General features: G+C 37.6%; 1 protein-coding gene and 1 long non-coding RNA gene across 2 annotated transcripts in view; both read left to right on the forward strand.

The window, feature by feature from the left end:
• The window catches only part of LOC131874777 (uncharacterized), a 36089-nt gene continuing 12438 nt past the window's right edge, over positions 1-23651 (forward strand). The window contains exon 1 of the long non-coding RNA XR_009372149.1: positions 1-344. This is a non-coding gene — a long non-coding RNA (uncharacterized LOC131874777). The remainder of the gene's footprint in view (positions 345-23651) is intronic.
• On the forward strand, positions 4874-6687 carry LOC131061078 (uncharacterized). The gene is made up of 3 exons (XM_057994582.2): positions 4874-5554; positions 5650-5849; positions 5946-6687. The coding sequence occupies exons 1-3, from the start codon at positions 5489-5491 to the stop codon at positions 6283-6285; spliced, it is 606 nt and encodes a 201-aa protein (XP_057850565.1). The 5' UTR covers positions 4874-5488; the 3' UTR covers positions 6286-6687.

Raw genomic sequence — 23651 nt, forward strand, 5'->3', positions numbered from 1 at the left:
TTGATATCTTAGTGTGGCTGTGCTGTGGGGCCCACACACCCCACCATCCGTTGCATCCTGCCACCGTTTCCCGTTCTCCGTCCCCTTTCATTGCGTTTTTCCGTTCCACGTTCTGTTTTACTTCCCGTTTCAAATTTCGTTGCATGTAACCCCCTGAAAAATCTTAATTATGCATCTACCGTTGGAAGATTTCAATTATCCCGCGCTTTATCAAAACAGCAAGAAAAATTGGGGTTAATTCATTCTCCCCATTCATCAAAATTTTTTCCTAAGCGCACAAAATTACAGCCCAGTTCATTTGCTCAGTGAAATTGGCTGGAGCTTATCGCTGTGAACAGAAAAAGGTATGTTGGGTAATTTTTAAACTGTCTATTTTTCACTTTCATAGATAATTTATCTCTGCTTCCACATTTTTCACCCATAGTCTCTGCTTCCATGCTGTAGCTAAAGAGATTCAATATAGCCTCCAATACTCTGCTGACTGTATAATAGATTTTCTAACTCAGTAATGCCTTCCCTGAGATTGTTTTGAAGGTGAATGAAAATATTTTTGCATAAGATTGCCAGAAGCGATACCCTTTTTGCCTTCTCTGTAACATAAGTTATCTTGATGCATGAAAATGTTATATATAAATTTTGTATACATATTAATTATATTTTTTACTAGTCTCAGTACAGCTACTGTAATTTGTCCGGGTCACTTGAAAAACATTATGAGCATTTGTAGCGAAGTTGAACACTGCAAATAAGCAAAATTAAAATCAGCCATATATATTATATAATTAATAAAATGGTTCAAGTGAATAAGTGAATTTCAGGTAATTCAATTGAGCCAACAAATCATCCATAATTTCACTGAATATATGTTAGAACTATCTATTCATTAAATTAATCTCCTCAACGAGTATATACATTTTAATTAATTAGATCCGTAGTACAATCTGCTACATAAGATTAGCAATGCTTACAATACAAACCCCCTATTTTTACAATTAAGGCCAATGCTAGTTCAAAACTAAATGCATTTTGGAAAAAATGCAAACCAAGTTTTGATAAGGGCAAGCCAGAGAAGTTTAGGGAGAGAGTTCTACCATGATTTGAGAACTCCATTTCAAACCTCAAATTACTGTAACAGATATCCTATGTCTACCTGGGTCCATATTTCAATTCAAGCCCCTCTCGGTTCCCACCTAAAGCTCTTATTGAAGACTTTGTTTAATCAATGGATCATAAAGGTATTCTGACTTTCTGACTTTCCTCCAAGTCTTGAAAAAATCTGCACAAGAAGTTGGTAATGGAGGAAAAATGAGCAGAGGAAATACATACATATCTATGTGGTTGATGCCAAGTTTCGGCCCCAAATTTAATCGTTAGTGATGTTCGTGAAGCAAAGGATTTTCTGCTTAGGATCAACAATCTTGTGATGACCTATCCTTCAACCATCTGTAATTCCATTTTCTATTATTTGCGCATAGCATTTCCCAGCAACTCTAGTATGGAGGTTTCTTTATAGTCAAATGACAGACTATCAAGATCAATTCAGGCTGGGAAAATTATGCCTGTAACTGGATTCAGTATAAATTTCAAAGACCAAGTAGTGATCGTGAAGAGAGAATTCCTAAAAGAGAAAAACCTTATTTGTATAGCCTTGTTTCTGGCCATTACATTATCAAAAATGAGAACTAGGGTGTTTTGAGATAGGACATACACTTAAGATATTTCTTCCTAACATTCTAATGTACATGTTCATGAAAATATGATGCGGCCCTATGGGTATATCTGAAGCCATACCAGAATGAACATTACTTGTTTCAGCTTCGGGTTTCTTGAGGCCATATGAGAACTGGAGAGATTCAAAATGGGTAGAACTCTTTGCTTCTTTCTCCATAATGATTGGTCTCTGTTAACACCGTTGTCCTATGAGTGTTTGTCGTTGAACCATTTCCCCTGTTTCACCTTCCTTTAGGGAGACCATTTTGAACACAGACAAGGCAAGTGAAATCTTTAATAGAATATTTCAAAGCCTTGTTTTGTTATTTCAGATTAATGATTAAAATAAGAAATTGTTTGTTGTTGTTTATGTTTAATGTATTGTTTGGTTACGTTCAATCTTTAACATAAATTGTTTGTTATTTCTTAAAGGTAAAGATTAACATAGTAGAGTTTTGAGAGATTTATTTATTAAACTTATGTTATATTATCTATTATCATAAAATCTTATATAATTTACATAATTTTCATTTCCACTCTTGCATATTATTATTTTTGTACCTCTTTCTAATATACAATTCCTATTAAAATATTACTTCTCTTAATTGCATAATTTAGGTACCTATTTTCTTAATTATACTTTTATAGCCCTTGCAAGTTCAACTAATCATATCATTTCCACCACTATCACACTCATCTCTAAAATTAAGGTTAACTATTTGACAATGTGAATATGTGATCATTCTTAACTTTCTTTACATATTTGAATTGAGAAAATAAATTAATGTACATATGCATGAAATAAATAAGAAACTAGAAATATAAGTCTCCTATTTTCTTAATTATACTTTTATAGCCCTTACAAGTTCAACTAATCATATCATTTTCACCACTATCACACTCATCTCTAAAATTAAGGTTAACTATTTGACAATGTGAATATGTGATCATTCTTAACTTTCTTTACTTATTTTGAATTGAGAAAATAAATTAATGTACATATGCATGAAATGAATAAGAAACTATAAATATAAGTCTCAACCCATAATTGTCAAGTGAGGCTTTAAATGATGTATGGAACTTCTTCATTGTAAAATATGTACATAGAGCAAATCCCTCTCTTGAAATAATATCTATCTCCTATATATAGTGTATAATATCTCTATCATTTTGTTCATTTAAGACAAAACAAACCTATATGCAATCCCTACATCAATGGCATGGTCAAATCCTCTTTATAGCATCATGAAAGCTATAAGTAAAGATATGAATTTATAATATCTTACAAATATTAGGCATCCAACCATCATGGTGTTTCTTATTGAATGATGTCGCATGGGTAGAGTAAAATGTAAATTTAAGTTTTAAGATAGTAGTCCAATTATGATATTAATTTTTATTTTTGAAAAAATATTCTAGTTTTCTATAGTCTCTCTAAGATATTATAGTCTAGATTATTAAATTCTTTGTGAAAGAAACATAGATGCCTACTCACCCATTATTTTATTCAAATGAAGAAAAATGCCACACTAAATATTTTTTGAACTTATAATCAAATATCATGAAACACACCCAACATAAATAGTATAAACTGATTGACACATGTCCATGGGTGATTGGTGTGATCTTGTGCACTTAGATGTCCTCGTGTGCATGGCATTAGTTTTGTGGCATCCTTGGACTTTACATGGTCTTGTTGCAGGTGGTTGAGATTGGATTCAAACTCTACATAACTTGACATAATTGTAGCTACTTAGTTTCATTGTAAAAGTTGTTGACTTCATAGAAAATTGGTCAACACTTTCCTCTAAATCACTAGTGATATATTATTAATTGCAACGTTCTATCAATATATGTTGAGTTCTACTTATTACTACTCTTCTAACATTCTTTCACAAATGTTTATCATGACCATGCCATCTTACTATTAGTTATAATGTGATATTTGTTGTCTTGCCATAACTCTATCTTGTCAATTTTGCAAACATAATTATTTTATGACTTAATAATTATGTTCATATAGCCTATTGTAATAACCCTAGATACATAATTTAAACAATACTCAACCCTACGCCAAGCTCAATATGCAAGAGCTGCAAGTTTTCTTATGCCCAAAAAGTTGATATTTTACCCCTTAAAGTTGAAGTCATGCAAGCTACATGATGTTATTTATCCTAGGCCTAGTTCACTAAATTCATCATTAGCACAATTCATATCAAAATTGTGTACCAATATTTATTATTTCAACCCCAAAAAGCTAGCCCTAATAAAAGTTTACTAGTTCAATGTTAACTGCCCTAAACTAGTCAACAATTAACTTATGGTATATAAATGAAATGATAAACTCTTATCACCATTGCCTTGGTTAGTAGCCTCCACCACTCACTTCCTATTGGTTTCCACATTATCCCATGGTCATGCCCTTGATCACTATTTTCACTTTGATTAACTTGTATCCTAACCCCTATTTTCTTGTGCTAACCCCTTCAAGTTGTTGTGCTTACGCTATTTTTAGAAGCCTTTAGATAATTTTGAACAAGTCTATTATTATTGATAAGTCAAATTTTATGTTCAAATTAAAATAAAGTCATTTTATGATGTTACAGAAGTTTATTATTCATACATTGATGATAGGCATAATTGCAATATTTAAATACATCATGCTTTGAATGGTTATCAAACATGTCTAGAATTTCTACCAAGTATGTCATACCATGTGTGGATATGTTATAATCAAAATTTAACATTTTTATTGTCTACTAGATGGATGTTGTTGGTCCCGTATCATGGATGATGTAGTTCAACACCCATGTAGTGGGAAATTTTCGTACAAAGATCTTTCATGGAAGAAGTATGTCCTTAAAGGTTCAAAATTATTTTCAGCTTTGATTGAGGTTGATAGATTGAAAGATTTTATCGGGGGAGAAAGTTCAAGGGACTCATACCCAACTTGTTTTCATAAGAGTCATACAAGGAAAACCCCTTTTTGTTCTGATACAACAAAAAGTATGATTAATAGTTGTTTGGAATATTACATGTAAGAGTAATACGCTGACTAAAAATGTTTATACTTGTGATTGTGTAGTGAAAGAATGTCTTTAATAATTTGTTAATTATAGGTATTAATAATATGAATATTCTCTATGATTTCCATAGGTATTGGTGCACCTATGGACCGAAGGACTATAGGAAAAAATATGCAACGCCTTTTGATCCTTCTTCGATTCCCAAATCGGGGAAAGGTAGTAGACTTGGTCGAAAACATACACAACGTGGTTGCACCCATCATCTTAGCACAGGAATCATGGTTCGTAAATCAAACCATGTGTTGGTATGGTACCGCTAGGTTCAACATGTGGACAAGGAAGGCATACCTTGTCATGGTCAAATGAACAATGAGTTTTTGGGAATGAGGTCCTTCTTTGCACCATATATTAGTGAGCAATTGCATCAATGGGTGGAGTCATTACTTTTACTTGGCATGCCCGCAGATGCAGTGCATAAAAAACATAAGCAAATGGTGCATGAGAAAATGACCATATTTGAGGGCCAAACTTCTAGGGATGATTTTCTCACCATGGATGATATTGCAAACATTGATCGCAAAATTAAGACATTAAGATACATGTTTCATAGTACTAATGCTATTTCAATGCAATAATGGGTTTTACCAAACACCGAAAAGTGGTTTGCATATCAGGAGTATAGTGCCACTATTGATGGAGATGGGGAAGTCCCATTTGTACTAGGGATTCAATTGCCAGAACAACTTGATTGGATGCTTCAATATAGCCACAACAACATATTGGCCATGGCTTCTACATTTGGTACAAATGCGATTAAGGTATGTAGTGTATTCTTTGGTAGGGTTGAATTAAAAATGTTTACTTTCAAAATAAAATATAGTACTAATACATCATACCCTATGCCTTATGATAGTTTCAATTGTATATAATGCTTGTATTCGACTCCAAGCATATGGGGGAGCCTGTAGCATGGGTCATTATGTCCAGGTCTTGTGCACATGATATTGCATATTGGATGCGCATTCTTCTCCAATGGGTTCACATGAAGAATATTGAGTGGAGTCTAAATGCATTCATGTTGGATGATGCAGGTGCCAAGATCAAAGCTATCAGGTATTTCATTTGTCATTCAACCCTTGTAATTTTTGTATATTTCAAAACATCCTTTAAAAGAAAATTAAATACTGAGTAAAAATATTCATGATGCAGAGAAGTGTTTCAATGTGATGTATATCTATGCTCTTGGCATGTTAGACGTGCGTGGTTAAAGAACTTGATTGCAAAGGTCAAAGAGAAAGCAATTAGACAAGAGATGTTTGATAGACTTGGATTTATCATGCATCATTCAATGGATGAGGATTCAACAAGGAATGCAATTCACATATTTATTGAAGACTTTAAAGATACACAATCCTCATTCATTGAATATTTTAAGGGACAATGGTCCAATAGATTGAGTATGTGGGCTAGATGTTTCTATACACTAAAGCATGCAGGGCAGGAGACAAATGGTGCCATAGAGTCATACCATTTACACCTAAAGAGATGATTCTTGAAAACAATCGAGTGTGCTACAAGCCGTTGGGTTAATTGGTTGATACATCAGCTAACACCACATGTTTATATCTATTATTGGTGGGTGCAAGTCATCAAAAAACATGGTTTTTATAGGAACTTTGATGTTGAGAAGATTGAAAACACATCTTGGGTTCGAGCATTAAAAATCTTGGATGACCATGTTACATTTAATGACATTGATGATTGCACAACATGGGTGGCAAGTGAAAGCAATCTTAATTTTCGATATGAGGTGTATACCTCCTCACTTGATCTATCAATGTGCTCTTGCAACTTTTCATTGCAAGGATACTTGTGCAAGCATGTGATGAAGGTGAACTTAATGAGGGAGAGACAAAGACAACATCTATCTAACAACTTGCATGTAGGCCTTGATAATCTTGCTAGTACACTTGATTCTATAGGAGGACGCCTTACCAATGCCTCTAATCATTTGTTACTTGACAAACATGATTTAAAAAAAAAAATTGCTATATCATTCTTTGCAAACTGTGTTTAAATTTTTTAAATTTGTTGCAATGTCAATGTTGGTAATTAATAATTTTGATGGGATTATAGATAATGAAAATTGTCAACTCTTGGAAGATAATTCTATGCATCCACAAGTGAATTTATAGCGACATTTTTATCATTCCAATTCTTGTTAATTTGATTATATAATTTTTGAAATATGTCTTTTTTTGTAGACCATTGACAATAGAGATGAACATGTAGTGAGAGAAATGAAGTTGCAGATAACACACAAGTTGCACAACTTGCAGGGAATTTCGACTCATACAACTGATTTGGCAACACCTATTTTCATTGATAAGCATTTAGAGGATTTGTCAAACAAGGTCAAGAGTAGATGCATCTCATCCCAACTTGGATTAGACCATCCAAGTGCACATACATTTCACCCTGTACAAGATGGATTTGGTCACACTGTTCGTCATCAAAGGGGCTTGATTGAGTGCATGCATGTGAGGAAAAGGCCGAGTATCTCCAATAGAACACCTATGATTCCACCGATGCCATGAAATAACAAGCGTCAAAATTGGTTTGACGATCTTGATAGGGAAGATGAATGAGAAGAGGACCAGATTTAGTACAATGAAGATAATTTTGACATGGTTGATACACACAATTTGAAACTATTGAAGATACTATAATGCTATGATGTTATAGTGTACTACAAGCATTTTTACTAAAAGAGGGGTAAAAATTTATTCAATTACAAGAGATACAAATAGAGAGACGAGAAGAAAGGACTAGAAAGCCCTATCATTGTCCACTAGCTGATCTAGCCTAAAATCCATATCCGAAGGCAATTGCCCCCTATCCACTATATTCCAATCCTGCATCTGATCCGAGGTCCGTTTGGCTAAACAATCAGCGACACCATTCCACTCTCTAGGAATGTGTGTGAAAATAATTGAATCCGGAGAGCTACATAACTGAAGGATCTGCCTAATAACTGAAGCCAAGTGCCAACTAACATCCCCATGCTCTTGCTGGGATAGAAAATTCACCACCACCTGAGAATCAGATTCGCATATAATATTGCACCACCCAAGAGTAGAGCATTGTTGAACAACATACAAAATGGCAAGAGCCTCCATTAAATTATTAGAATTAAAACCTTTATAAATAGAGAAAATAAATTGAACATCACCAAAACTATCCCGCCCAACTCCACCAAAACTACAAGCATTTTTAAGACATTGAATGCTATAATGTGATTTTTGATGTTAAAAACATAATTGGAATGTTTGTCTAAGCTTCCAAGATGTCTGGCTCAATATGTGCAGCCCCTTGTGAACATACATGAATTGCAAAATAGTAGTGTTGAATGTAAGGTTGTCTGCATGTATACATACATGTCTTAAAAGTAGATACGAAAATCTAATTTTGATATCTGAATATATATTGTGGAAAATAATACACGATTAGAATTTACATTATAATCTTTATATGAAAATTGATTTTAATAGCATCTTTATGTTTCACATGCGTTGTATATCTCTATGTTTCACAAGCATTGTATGCATCCTTCATTCATCAAACACAAGGTTGTTGATGCCACAGGTTGGATACCTTCATGACAATTCATCTTATGTGTTGCCTCCTCATACTGCATTCCATTGTTCATACCCATATATCCTCTATCATTTATTGAAAGCATAGTGGTACCTTCACCTGTCACACTATTGTTTATTGCTTATCTCATTGTTATCTTTGTCTTTGAGCTTTTGATTCTTAATAGTTATTATTGCTTTCAATCATACGCTAATAATGTTGGCCTTACTAATCTCTCATCAATGCACAATTCTAAGAAATTCAAGATGACAGTCCTTTCATAACTAGATTGTAAAAGATCGTGGTTACCATTATTAATCACCCTATAACAAATAATCAGTTGTAATGATTGTTCATGAAACTATCATTTTCTTGACATAGCTAGTGTCTTCTCGTCTTCTAACACCATAGTTTGAACAAAGATTGTGCTTCATGTTTTACAAATAATCGGTTGTAATAATTGTTCATGAAACTATCATTTTCTTGACATAGCCGGTCTAGTTGAGATGCATAGATTGAAAGCAGGTAGCAATAAAGGTCATAACACAAGCTCTCTCAACATTTTCTGGAAAATTCCTCAGTACGCTCTAATATGGGCTTCAGAGGTGTTCATGTATGTGGGTCAATCAGAATTTTTCAATAACCAATCACCTGATGCACTCAGAAGCTTTGGAAATGCCCTTTGCATGACCTTCATGTCACTTGGAAATTATGTCCGCAATTTGCTAGTGACAATTGTTATGGACATTACAAAGAGGGAAAACAGTCCTAGTTGGATGCCTGCAAACCTTAACCATGGATATATGGATCTTTTCTACTTTCTGGTGGCAGGCCTCACTTTAATTGATTTCATTGCTTATTTGCTTTGTGGTAGGGTATAGATGTATTGCGTTTGACAAACTGTGTGAACAAGACGAAGATTAAGAGATCAAATAGTATCTCTATGACATTTTAGAATGTCTTCTATTTACAAAACCCACCATCAGAACTTTGCATTCTTGGCTCAATCTAGGACTCTACTTTTTTCTTGTAAGTGAAGTTTTTTTTAGATAGTAAAGTGACTACACACTTTTCAGAATTCAATTGGTTCGTTTCATATATCTCTAGTTTTTAATCATATTGAGATGTGGCATAACCCAGCTGGATGCCATATTTGTTTCCTAAAAGGGGAGGCCACTCTTGAGTAGTTTTTAATCATATTGAGATGTAGCACAACCCTACTGGATCCCATCTTTGTTTTGTAAAAGGGGAGGGCACTCCTGGGTCAAGCACACTCACCAGGGCTGTGAGAAGAGATAGATTTGACTCTTGGTTGTTTCCATGAGCCCATGTCAAATAAAATAATATATATGTAATGATCTATCGTTGACTAAGTGATTAACTTTTTTCGTGCAGAATTATCATACTATATTTGTCATTCAACAAAAATTTTAGCGTTAAATGGAGTTAAACAGGGTGAAGATAATTTTTAATGGTAGTATCATGATTCCATGAAATTGATGATTGGGAGGAAATCCCATATACCAAGGACAATGAACATAACTGATAAGTTGTTGGGCATTATATGAGAACTATGCGCCTCTGTACTCCACGTCTTTGATAAGGGATGGCTTACACAACATTAGTGGGGAGGTTACTAACAGAGGTTGTGCAATGTGGCTTTACATATGTCAATTGGATTTTCTTGAAATTTTCAACTGCCTTTTTAATAAAATCCATTTTTTGTATATCCTGCAGTCATGAAATTCAATAAGATGACATCACTTTGAGGCGCTCTGTCAAACTGTTTGCATGTGTTTTCTAAATTCCCCTTCGACCATGCCCTAATGAATGTCCATACCCTGTTCCAAAGCTAGAATTTTGGCACTGGTAGAGAGGGTACTGACAAAGGCTGTAAAATGTGGCTTTACATTTGCCAATTGCATTTCCTTGAAAGTTTAAACAGTAAATTAAATCAATTTTTTTTGGCATATCCTGCAGTCATCGAATCCGATGAGATGACATCTCTTTAAGGCATGCTGTAAACATTTGGCATGCCTTATCTATTATTCCCCATTTTTTATAAGTTTCTACCAGAGAATTTCCATCTGTAATATATAACAAAAAAATCTTCTCTTCATTATTCTTTGATGGGATGTCCATGCCCTATTCCAAAGCTCCCATTTCGGCATAAGGGAAGGATGATGGAAAAGGTTGAAGAATTTGGCTTTACATCAGAATTGCACTTGCTTGAAATTTCTAAAGTCTTTTCAGCAAATCAATTATGTGCATATGTTAATTTACAAACACACCCTGGTATGTAGATTCTACATTCACAGAATTAATCACCCTGCTGAAAGTACAAACTTCTTAACTATTATTGAAGTTCTATAAAAACTGAAATCAGAGTTATACTTCTACCACAATTCTTTTATTCTGCAATATTGGGGTAAAGAGCACACACTATTCTTTTATTCTGCCACGTTACCCTTGAAATCTCCTTTTATGGTTTGCTCTTGGGTTACTGATGTATATACTGCATTTGCATCAAGTATTGTGAAGTTCTTCTTCCTTCCATGAAACATTATTTCAATATCTTGTGATTCAATGAGACCACATATCTTTGTGGCTTTCGCTGCACCAAAGCCCTTCCCAATGAGACCATGTAGCTTTGGGGTTTTCGTTGCATCAAAACTCTGTTTTCTGTTTTCTCTCTAAACAACGACAAGAACGGTAACGGTAACCGCGTGGACAAGAACGGGTGCACGGTAACGGTAACGACAACTACGTGGATAGGAACGGGTGCACGAGAACCATAATGACAATGTTAAAATCGAGGTATAGTTGGATGGAATGAACGGGAGTGGAAGGCCAAGTGGGAGGCACGAGAACCATAACGACAATGCTAAAATCGAGGTATAGTTGGATGGAATGAACGGGAGTGGAAGGTCTTGAATTTTTTCGGATCCATTCGGAGTAGGACTCAATCATCCACATTGAATTCAACAAATCTATGACTCTCATTAGCATATTTATTCATTCGGTTCTTGCGTTAGTCTGATTGTATTGGGCCAAGTTCACCCTTTCATTGAACTACTTAATGTAATCAACAACTTCCAAGTTCGAACCTTGATAACCACTCAAAATACTAAGCGAGGCAAGGGGTTGTTGACCCGTGGCCAACTCAAAGGGTGAGAACTAGCTCACACTCGACTTCTACGCATGTTATAGCTATATTGGGCCACATCCAACAAACTCAGCCAAGTGGTTTAATCCGCATGGGCAAAATGATTCAAGTAATCCTCCAGAATTGAGTTGATCCTCTCGGTTCGCCTGTCCGTTTGAAGATGATAACTTGTCGATATCAACAACTTCGTTCCAACCAACTGAAAGAATTCCACCCAGAAGTTGGATGTAAATATTGGGTCACATAAAAAACAATGCTTAGTGGTATCCCCCAATTCTTCACCACATTCTTGAAAAAGAGTCCTATTGTAACTTAAGTAGTGCACAGTGATCGACAAGGCACAAAGATCACGTACTTGGAAAACTGGTCCACTATCACCATAATACTTTATAATTTGCTCACCTCAAGTAATTGGGCAATGAAATCCATTTTGATACTTGCCCAAGAGCACACTGAAACTGGAAGTGGTTGCAAGAGATGACCTCAAACTTGTCAGCATCTTATCTTGTTGACAAGTAAAGTAGGTGCACACATATGCTTCATCGTCCTCCCTCATATTAGGCCAATAATAACCTCACTCTAGCAAGGCAAGAGTTCACTTCTGACCCGGATGACCTGCCCAAAACAAGTCATGACATTTTGACAATTCTTTGTAGAGCTCTTTCCATTTCGACACAATCTGATGGGCTTGCAAGTCATTTTCTAAACCCTACTTAATCATGTCCAGGAAGTGCTCCACAATCTGGACTTGCGAGGTTCTAGCACTAAATGAATCTGGGAGCACACAAAGTTGAGTCTTGTGGCTCAGTGCATCAACCACTGGATTATGCCTCCCCGAATTATAGACCAAGTTGAAGTCGAAATCAACAAGGTACTCCTTCCACTGGACTTGTTTCAGAGTTAACTTCGGCTGCGTCTTGAAGTAGGTCAAACTCACATTGTCAGTCTTGATCACAAAGTGAGCATCTAGTAAGTAATGTTGCCAAATTCTCAAGTAATGAACTATGGCAGGTATCTCCTTCTCATGAGTCAAATAATTACACTCTTGATCATTCAACTTTCAGTATTCGAAAGCCATAGGGTGCCCATTCTGCATTAGCACACCCCCAATGGCAAAATTTTAGGCGTCGATCTGGACTTCAAATGGTTTGCCAAACTTTGGTAAGACTAGCATGGCCTTAGCAACCAAATTGTGTTTTAGCAGTTCAAAGACTTCCTTTTGCTTCTTACCCCACATCCAACCTCTATCCTTCTTCACAAGATTCGTCTTGGAATTGGCTATCTTAGAGTAGTTTGAGATGAACTTGCGGTAGTAATCGGCTAGACCAAGGAATTGGCGCACCTTGTGAACATTTTGCAATGACTCCCATTCTTGAATAGCTTAGAGCTTCTCGAGGTCAGGCTTCAAGAACCTGTTGCCAATTATGTGGCCCAAGAACTACACCTTAGTTTGTGCAAAGGAACACATTTCTTTCTTGACGAACAAGGGGTTCCGCCTCAACAACTTGAAGACCTCAACCAAATACTTTTTGTTTTCTTCCAGTGAGTTATTGTAGACCAAGATGTCATCGAGGTAAACCATGACACATTGGCCCAACATGCTCCGGAGCACATCATTCATCAATGTGTTGAATGTGGCAGGGGCATTGGTGAGCCCAAAGGGCATCACCAAGAACTCATAAGATTCGTATCTTGTTGTGATGGTCATATTTTCTTTGTCACCGACAACAATCCTGATTTGTTAGTATCGTTGACACCGGTGCAACTTTGTAAAGTAATAGGCCTCGACTAATCAATCAAAGCTATCTATAATCAGGGGCAACGAATATTTGTTCTTCATTGTGAGATTATTCAAAGCTCGATAATCCGTGCACCAGTGCAACAATCCATCCTTATTTCTTTGAAATAGCACAGGGGCAGTGTAAGGAGCTCATGAGGGAGGAAGGTAACCCGCCTTAGTTAGCTCCACCAACTATTTCTTCAATTCTAGCATCTCGGGACTAGATAGGCAATACGGTGCACACACAGGTGGATGCGCTCTAGGTTCAATCTCAATGCAATGATCCACAAGTCTCCAGGGTGGGAGCTTCTCCCATAGTTGCTCCGGAAGAACATATTTATACACATCGAACATATCTTGCATAGCACTTGGGTTGGAGGATTTTGATTCACCTTCCTCATCCCATTCGCCCAAGAGTGTTTCAAAATAAAGGTCGTCGGTCTCTTTGCAAACAACACAACCAAGGCTTAATGCGCTCAAGATTTGATTCGCTTCCGCAACCTTGATGGTTGAGACCTTGCTGGGTTTACGCAATTCCATGAAGATTATGTAGCTCAAGTGTGAAACAAGAACAACAAAGGACTGTGTGATAAACTCTTGCCTTAGGATCAAGTCAAAATTAGACATCTCAATGGCAACTATGTTGATTAGGCCTTGCCATGCACCTACCTGCATTATGGCTCCATGCACATTTCCATTGCACTTTTGAGTAGGGCCATTCATTGGCTTGAATGGTTTGACACCTTTGATCATAGGTAGGTTAAGCGAATTTGCCTTCTTGGATGAAATATAGTTATGAGTCGCATCAGTGTCCACCATGGCCAAGAATTTTGACGGATCGAAGAAAGACTTGACAAAGCATAGCTCTTGTTGAGTTAAAGGGTCTTGGATAGAGATTTGCAAAGGAGTCTCGCACACTACATTCAACATTTACAAATTTCGACCTCAAGAATGGTCTAATCTTGTGCAAGGGCAACATTGACCCTTTGTCGATTAAGGCATTCCCTAGCCCAGTAGTCTTGGCGACCATAAATGAAGCGATTTCTCTCTTTCTCCTTGTTTTCTTTTGACGCAGGGCAATCAGACTTCTAAGAGGGTTCACTTCTCTTGGTGCCATTACCCTAACATTTCTTCACATAAGGTAGACCGCAACACTGTTGATTCTTAGGGCAGATGTTCTTGGTGTCATTCTTGCAAGAGTGCACCCCTTTAAAAAGACTCCTTCGATGTGTTCCAGAAGGGTGCACTTCAACGCATCTTGCAACACCTTGTTGGGACAATCTTATAGCCCAGGTTCCCAACTCAGGGCAAAAATCTCGACAGCCAATGAGGTGTCGAGCTGCACTGCAAAGCTAGCGCACCTAGTCACACTTAAGGGTCACGTCGCATTAAAGGGAGTATGATCCTGTAAATCATAGAGCGTTATCAAAAATAACTTGGACAAAGATAACACACATCAAGATCATGGCCATTTGATCCAACTTGCCTCATAACATACTTGTGTCAAAAGGGACAAACTCCAAGAATATTTGTGCACTCATGTTTTATCACAGGGACAAGGTCATAGTAAATGCAGGGCATGTCAAGCTCAACAACAACATAATAGGCACAAGATAGTCCCTTATACTCAACCCCACCTAAATCAAGCAATGCCCTTGATGCTGGTGCTTAGCTCATGCACCTAGCAAAAGCATCATCATACTGGGGATAAGTCTCACAAACTTAGTCAAACCGATTCAAGCTCCCTTGGAGGAACTCAAGCACCTTTTCCTCATGACGCCACATTGACTCAACGTGTTTCCATGTCAATTTGTCTTTTGGCTTACCCTTCTAGCATACCAAAAACTCTTTGAGCGCCTTAGCTCCATAACCACGACTTCACATTTCCAACACTTCTTCTACTAATTGATCAAGTTGGTCCACCACATTAGATGAGTCGTGGGAAACTCAAATAGGTTGTTGAATCGTGGCCAACTCAAAGGGTGAGAACTGACTCACACTCAACTTCTACATGTTATAGCTATACTGGGTCACATCCAACAAACTCAACCAATTGGTTTGATCTGCATGGACAAAACAATGCAAGTATTCCTCCAAAATCGAGTTGATCCTCTTGGTTTGCCCATCCATTTGAGGATGATAATTTATCAACATCAACAAATTTGTTCCATCCAATCGATACAATTCCTCCCAAAAGCTAGATGTAAATTATGAGTCACCATTGAAAATAATGCTTAGTAGTATCCCCTAATTCTTCACCACGTTCTTAAAAAGAGTCCTGCAACTTAAGCAGTGCACGACGATCAATAGGGCACAAAGATCTTGTACTTGGAAAACCAGTCCATTATCACCATAATAATTGAGTCCCCTCACCTCATGTAACTGGGTAATGAAATTCATGTTGATACTAGCCCAACGACGCATTGGAACTCAAAGTGGTTGCAAGAGACCACCTAGGAGTTATGTCACCATCTTATCCTGTTGACAAGTAATGCAAGCGTACACGTATGCTTCAACGTCCTACCTCATATTAGGACAATAATAACCTCTCTCCAGCAAGGCAAGAGTCCACTTTTGACCCATAATGCCCACCCCAAGAAAGCCATGACATCCTGACAATTCTTTGCAAAGCTTAGTCTATTTTGACACATAAAATCTATTATCAGTGAAGTAGAGCACCCCATTTTGCGTGAAAATGTGATGAGTGCACCCCGACTTCACCTGGAGAACAATCTGTTGGGCTTGCAAGTCATTTTCCAAACCCTCCTTAATCTGGTCTAAGATGTGCTCTGCAATTTTGACTTGCAAAGTTCCGACTCTAAATGAATCTTGGAGCCCATGAAGCCGAGTCTTGTGGCTCAGCATATCAGCCACCAAATTATGTCTCCCTAGATTATAGACCAAGTTGAAGTCAAACTCAACAAGGTACTCCTGCCATCGAGCTTGTTTCAAAGTCAACTTCGCCTGCATCTTGAAGTGGGTTGAGCTCACATTGTTGGTTTTGACCACAAAGTGAGCACCTAATAAGTAATGTCACCAAGTCCTCAAGCAGTGAACTATGGCGGTCATCATCTTCTCATGAGATTAATAATTGTGTTCTCGATCATTCAACTTTTTGGATTTGAAAGCCACCAAGTGGCCATTTTGCATTAGTACACCCCCAATGGCTCTGAGTTGTTGGTCTAGACTTCAAATGGTTTTCCAAACTTTGGTAAGACCTACACAAGCTCAACAACCAACTTTTATTTTAGCAACTCAAAGGCTTCCTACTGCTTCTTACCCCACTTCTAACCTCTACCCTTGTTCAAAAGATTCATCAAGGGACTAGCTATCTTGGAGTATCCTACGACGAACTTGCGATAGCAATTGACCAAACCAAGGAACTGGAGCACCTTGTGAACATTCCACAACAATTCCCATTCTTGAATAGCTAAGAACTTCTTAGGGTTGGGCTTCAATAACTCGTGGCCCAAGAATTGCACCTCATTTTGTGTGAAGGAGCACTTTTCTTTCTTAACATACAAGGAGCTCTGCCTCAACAACTTGAAGACCTTAGCCAAATGCTTTTTGTGTTCTTCCAGCAAGTTGTTGTAGACCAAGATGTCATGAATGCAAACCATGATGCATTGGTCTAGCATGCTCTGGAACACATCATTCATCAATGTGTTGAATGTAATAGGGGCATTGGTGAGCCCAAAGGACATCACCAAGAGATGATAAGATCCATGTCTTGTTGTGATGGTCATTTTTTCTTCGTTGTTGGTACAAATGTTGATTTGGTACTACGCTTGGCGTAGGTCCAGCTTCATAAAGTAATGGGCCTCGACTAATTTGTCAACATTGATTGCAATAAAGGGCAGTAGATACTTGTTCTTCAGTATGAGCTTATTCAAATCTTGATAATCCACGCACAAGCACAATGATCCATCCTTCTTTCTTTAAAAGAGATTGGCGTAACGAGATCACGAGGGATGAAGGTAACCCTCTTCAATCAGCTCCACCAACCGTTTCTTCAATTTTAGCATCTCAAGACTAGAGAAGTGGTAGGGTGCATGCGCATGTGGATGTACTCCAAGATCAAGATCGATGCATTGATCCACATGTCTCTGGGGTGGGAGTTGCTTCGACAACCACTCTAGAAGAACATCTTTGTACACCACCAGGGTCAGAGGATTTTGATTCACCTTCCTTATCCCATTCGCCCAAGAGTGTTGTGACATAAAGGTCATCAACATATTTATGAACAACGCGACCAAGGCTTAATACATTCAAGATCCGATTCGCTTGTCCAACCTTAATGGTTGAGACCATGTTGGGTCTATGCAAGTCCATGAAGATCTCTCAGACTAGGTGCAGAGCAAGAAAAATAAAGGACTATTTGATAAACACTTGCCTGAGGATCAAGTCAAAATTAGACATCTCGATGGCAACTAAGTTGATTGGGCCTTGCCATGCACCTACCTGCATCATGGTTCCATGCACATCTCCAACACACTTTTCAGTAGGGTCATTCACCGAATTGAATGATCCGGTACCTTCGATCATAGGTAGGTTAAGCGACTTTGCCTTCTTGGATGATATGTAGTTATGAGTGGCACAAATGTTCACCATGGCCAAGACTTTCAATAGACCGAAGAAAGACTCGACAAAGCATAGGTTGTGTTGAGTTGAAGGGTCTTATATAGAGATTTTTGCAAAATCTCGTGCATCGCGTTTAATATTTGCAAAATCTCGACATCGGGAATGATTGAATTTGCAAGGGTAGCATTGACCCTTTGTTGCTTAGGGCATTCCCTAGCCTAGTGATCTGTGTGACCACAAATGAAGCAATTCCTCTCTTTCTCCTTTTCTTTTGGTGTAGGGTGATCCAACTTCTGAGAAGGTCCACTTTGCTTCTTGTTGCCATTACCTTGCCCTTTCTTGGCATAAGGTACACCCTGTCACCCTTGATTTTGAGGGTGAAAGTTACTGTGCTTTTCTCTAATATCCGACTTTAAGCCACCAAACCCCTTCGCGACGTCACCCTTGTAGTTGAGAAAATGATATGCAACAACAATGGCTCGCGCCAAGGTTTAGACATTTTTTCTATGCAACTTTGTTTGCGCCCACTGCTACAAATTTCCCATGTACAGGTAGATCTTTTTGAAGTCTAAAATCTTAGTAGCGTCAAGATATAGCATCTAAAAAGCATTGACATAATCTCTGATCTTTCTTGTGTGCTTTAGCTCATCAAATTGAGATCGGACCACCCAATCTAAATTTCTGGGTCTAAATTGCTTTTGGAGAATGACCTTCAAATCTTTCCAAGACTTGATCTCGATTACAATATTTTTGATGACTTTGTTGATAGCACACACTCTCCACCAAATATTTGCACCTCTAGTTAAGAGCTCGACCACCTTTTTGAGTTGTGCTTCATCCGACAAGCCTGACATATTTTAGAACATCTCTTTGATGTCCCAAAAGAAATTGTCCAGCGCTTTGTTGTTGCGTTTTCCATCATAGGGATCGATAAGAAGCATAGGCTTCAAGGTTCTGTGTGATCTTCTCTCAGTTATCAACGTATGATGTAAAGCCTAGCCATCCTTGAGGAATTGAATTTCCTCACGCAGCTTCAAGATCACCTCCAAACCATTATTAATTCCTTTTGTAATGTCTGCATACACAACTTCTAATTTTCGTAGTGCAACCATCAAGATCCACACCTTCCAAGTCTTGCATCCGGTTTTCAAGATTTTGGAGTCAGACGTGCATCTTGAGACAATGAGTAGCATTGCCTCTTCCAGTGCGCACTTCAACGGTAGCTTTGCGCAACAACTCTTCTTCCTCTTCATGATCAGATCAGTTTCCTACCACGTAGCAAAGGCTTTAGCTTATCAAATTGAGCTTGGACCACTCTTACCCTTGGGTTCAATCCAAGGAATGATAAATGCCAAGAACATAGATATATCATATATATCATACATGAATCCATAATCAAGAATTGAAACATATAATGAAACACATAGGCCTCTCTAGACCTTAATCATCAAGGATTCAGTTATGAAACCACTCCCAAATGCAAAATCAATTGGATTCTTTCATAACCAAGCAAAGGGATGGGTATATGAACACAAATCAACCCAATATTAGATCATACAAACCCAAAATCACATGATCAATGCGATACAAGACCAAACTAAGCCTTTGGAATGCTCCAGGGACCTAATTAGGCCAAAACAAAAAACCTTGGCAATTGAACCAAACCAAAATTCCCCTTCCGCCATACTAGAAACTCTTTGGATGCCTTAGCTCCATAGCTGTATCTTTGCATTGCCAACACTTCTTTTACCAACTAATCAGGTCGGTCCATCACATTATCTGGGCCATGCAGCAATATGTTGTGGACATGATCATTTGGGTCGATATGATGTAGCCTCAGTTGGCTCACATGGAAAATAAGATGAACTTTCAGTTTGACCAGATTAAGGAGGGTTTGGAAAATGATTTGCAAGCCCATTAGATTGTCCTCCAAGTGCATTTGGGGCACACTCGTCCCTTTTTCATGCAAGATGGGGTGCTTTACTTAATCAATAATCGGGTTTATGTGTCAAAAGGGAAAGAGCTCTGCATATAATTGTTGTTAGAATTTCATGAATCGCTTTGGGCAAGCCATCTAGGCCAGAGTCAGACTCTTTCTTGTTGGATTGAGGTTATTATTGGCCTATTATGAGGGAGGACATTGAAGCGTATGTGCACACTTGCATTGCTTGTCAACAAGATAAGATAGTGACACAACTCCCATGTGGTCTTTTTCAGCCACTTCTAGTTCTAGTACACCCTTGGGAAAGTATCAACATAGATTTCATTACCCAATTACCTGAGGTGAGTGAATTCTCAAGTATCTTGGTGATAGTGGACTGGTTTTCCAAGTACACAGTCTTTGTGCCTTGCAAATTGTCGTGCACTGTTGAAGTTGTATCGAGACTCTTTTTCAAGAATGTGGTGAAGAATTGGGGGATACCAGTAAGCATTGTTTTCAATTGCGACCCAAGATTTACATCCAACTTCTGGGCATAATTGTTTTGGTTGGCTAGAACGAAGTTGTTGATGTTGATGAGTTATCATCCTCAAAATGGATGGGCAGACCAAGATGATCAACTTGATTTTGGAGGATTACTTCTGCCATTTTGTCCATGCAGATCAAACCAACTAGCTGAGTTTGTTGGATGTGGCCCAATATAGCTATAACATGCAAAAGTTGAGTGTGAGCCAGTTCTTGCCCTTTGAGTTGGGCACGGGTCAACACCCCTTGGCCCACACATTATTTTAAGTGGTTATTAGGGTCCAAACTTAGAAGCTATTGATTACATCAATCAGTTCAATGAAAGGGTGCACTTTGCTCGATACCTTCTGGCTAAGGCGGTTGACTGAATGAAGAAATATGTTGATGAGAGTTGGAGATTGGTTGAATTCAATGTGGGTGACCAAGTCCTGCTGTGAACGGATCTGAATCAATTCAAGACTTCAAAAGGACTTAGTGCATCAATGATTCGAAGGTGGGATGGACCATTCAAAGTGGTGTGAAAAATCGGGAAGGTGGCTTATAAGTTGAATCTTCTAGTGCATTTGAAAGTTCCTTTGGTTTTCCATGTGAGCCAACTGAGGGTTAAACATATTTTATATGTAAACCATGCGTCTCAATACATCTATAGATTGAAATTTATAATCCTTTTCTATTTTTTATGTATTTATTCTTCGAAACAACATAATTAGAACCTTTAAGTTCCTTCCTAGACATGCACTGTATCACAAACCAGATAGATTATGATTAATTTATTTACTTTCTTGCTATTATAGCCAGGATTGCCAACAAAATAAAGGAAAAAATCCAAGGTGAAAAAAAAAATATAGCTTTCATACTTCATTTACAAAAAAGAAATTAAATCAAGAACCACAAACTAATATGCAATCATTTGCTTCAAAGTTAGAAAATCTATCCAATGATGCACTTCTCCCAAAAATACTTAAGACTCAATCTACATTTTGCTTCAAAGAAATATTCGTAAGGGAATATTGTATTGGGGAGGAAAGTGTGAAAATGCTACAATCTCCGCCCTTGCGGGTGGAAAAATTCAAACTTGTCCAAAGTCTGACATTCAGTGTTGACAAGATTGTTGAACTTTTTGTGTCAAAACTCCACCACCTTGGTGAGAAGAGTGTGAAACTCTCATAAAATTTGATCAAGTGAGTGTAAAAAGTGTTTCAAACTCCAATCTAGGAACTGTTAAACCTTCATAAACTTCACCAAGGTGTATGAAAAAATATTGAACTAGATTCTAAATTTGCCACTACAAATCAATAAAAGTATTGAAATGCCTTGAAAGCCCGTCATTGAAAATGTGTAGAAATGAGGTAAATTCCACCACTTTGGAAGGTAGAAAAAAATGTTAAAATGGAGAAAAGTCCACACCCTAAGGATAATTTCAACAAATGGGAAGTATTTTCAAGCTTCACAAGTCTTTGAGTTGGTTGACAATGACCTGGTGAATCCATTCCAATCATTGCCTTTCAACAAGGCTCAATATGTATTTTTCTTAATTGATGGCTATTATTAACACTCTTAGGTATACTTCCTTTGACAACGGGGAACTATTTGAAAAAATTTAAGACTTTGAGGCATTTGTTAGAATTTAGCATCTAGTTTCATACACTCTAAGATTCTCCACAGGCAATGACAAAGAATATTTGAATGATAGATCTAAGAAATTATATTCACTTGAGGGGATTAATATTTAGCATCTAGTTTCATACACTCTATAATAGAATTATGTTACAAAGTGAAAGAATTGGTCCATCAAATAAAGAATATGCACAAAAAAAGAACTCAACAACACAAAGAATTCACATTGCATCAAAAATCACACGAACACCATGAAATAAGAGCAAAGAGATTATTCATTGTCCATTCTTAACACACAAGAATTACAAAAGCAAACCAAGCAGCAGGGAAAAAAGTTGCATAAATACTAAGAAAGGATTGAAAGGGATGAAGGCCCCTCCACAACCTTCTCATCTTCAACCTATAGAGGGCCATCCATTTTTGTCCTTACTTGAAGAACAACTAATGACCTCTACATGTAAGAGATTAAAGGGACTATTGGAAACAATATTTAATAACGAGTTTAGAGAGATTGTCCAACAAGCGATCTACAATGGCAACGGCTTGCGCCAAGGTTTGGACAGTTTATGGACGTAACTTCATTTGTGTCCACTGCTGCAAATTTTGCATGAAGAGGTAGAAATTTTCAAATTTTGAAAGCTTAGGAGCGTCAAAATCCAACATCTAGAAAGTGCAAAAATAATCTCTATTATTTCCCATGTTATTTAGCTCATCAAACTGATCTTGTACCACCCAATTCGAATTTCCAGGTCCAAATTGCTTTTGTAGCATGACCTTCAAATATTTGCAAGACTTGATCTCAGTTATGGTCTTTATAGTGATTATGTCAATAGCACACACTCTCTACCAAATATTTTCCTCTACAGTTAAGAGTGCGACCACCTTTTTGAGTTGCGCTTCATCCAACAAGCCTGGCATATTTGAGAACATCTCTTCAATGTCCCAAAAGAATTTTTCCAGGGCTTTGTCATCGTGCTTTCCATAATAGGTCTTGACGAGCAATGCAACCTTCAAGGTTCCTTGTGATTCGCTCCGAGTCAGTAGCATATGATGTAAAGCTTGGCCATCCTTGAGGAATTGAATTTCCCTTTGAGATCGTCTCCAAAACATCATTAGTTCCCTTTGTATTGTTGATATACACAACTTCTAGGTTCGTAGTGCGGCCATCAAGATCCACACCTTCCAAGCTTGCATCTAATTTTCAAGATCTTGGAGCCAAGTGCGCGTCTTGGGATGATGAGTAGCACTACCTCTTTCAGTGCACAATCCAGTGGCAACTTCATGCGATGACTCTTATTTCTTTTTGTGATCAGACTCTTTATCGTTGTCTTGCGATATTTTCGAGATTGGCTAGGATACAACACCACTTTCGTGGCTCTAATACCAACTGTAAGGGGGTTGCGCTTTGTAACCTACCTTTGGCACAATCTTTATGACTCAACTCACCCAAGGAGGTTGCGTGGAGCATGCTAGGATCAAATACGCCTGCAAATAATTATGCAACACTACAACAAAAAGAATTTGCACCACAAAAGTATTAGAAATTAAAAAATACACAGAGAAAAAGAACTCAACAACACAAAGAATTAACATTGCATCAAAAATCGCACGAACACCATGAAACTAGGGCAAAGAGATTATTCATTGTCCATTCTTGACATATAAGAATTA

This window comes from Cryptomeria japonica, chromosome 4 (genome assembly GCF_030272615.1).
Source record: "Cryptomeria japonica chromosome 4, Sugi_1.0, whole genome shotgun sequence".
NCBI lineage: Eukaryota > Viridiplantae > Streptophyta > Pinopsida > Cupressales > Cupressaceae > Cryptomeria > Cryptomeria japonica.

Bases quoted from the DNA above. Each gene is read 5' to 3' on its own strand.
- LOC131061078 (XM_057994582.2), top strand. From the start codon at position 5,489: ATGCTTCAATATAGCCACAACAACATATTGGCCATGGCTTCTACATTT. The intron at 5,555-5,649 runs GTATGTAGTGTA...GCCTTATGATAG, and splicing joins TTGGTACAAATGCGATTAAG to TTTCAATTGTATATAATGCT. The intron at 5,850-5,945 runs GTATTTCATTTG...TTCATGATGCAG, and splicing joins GCCAAGATCAAAGCTATCAG to AGAAGTGTTTCAATGTGATG.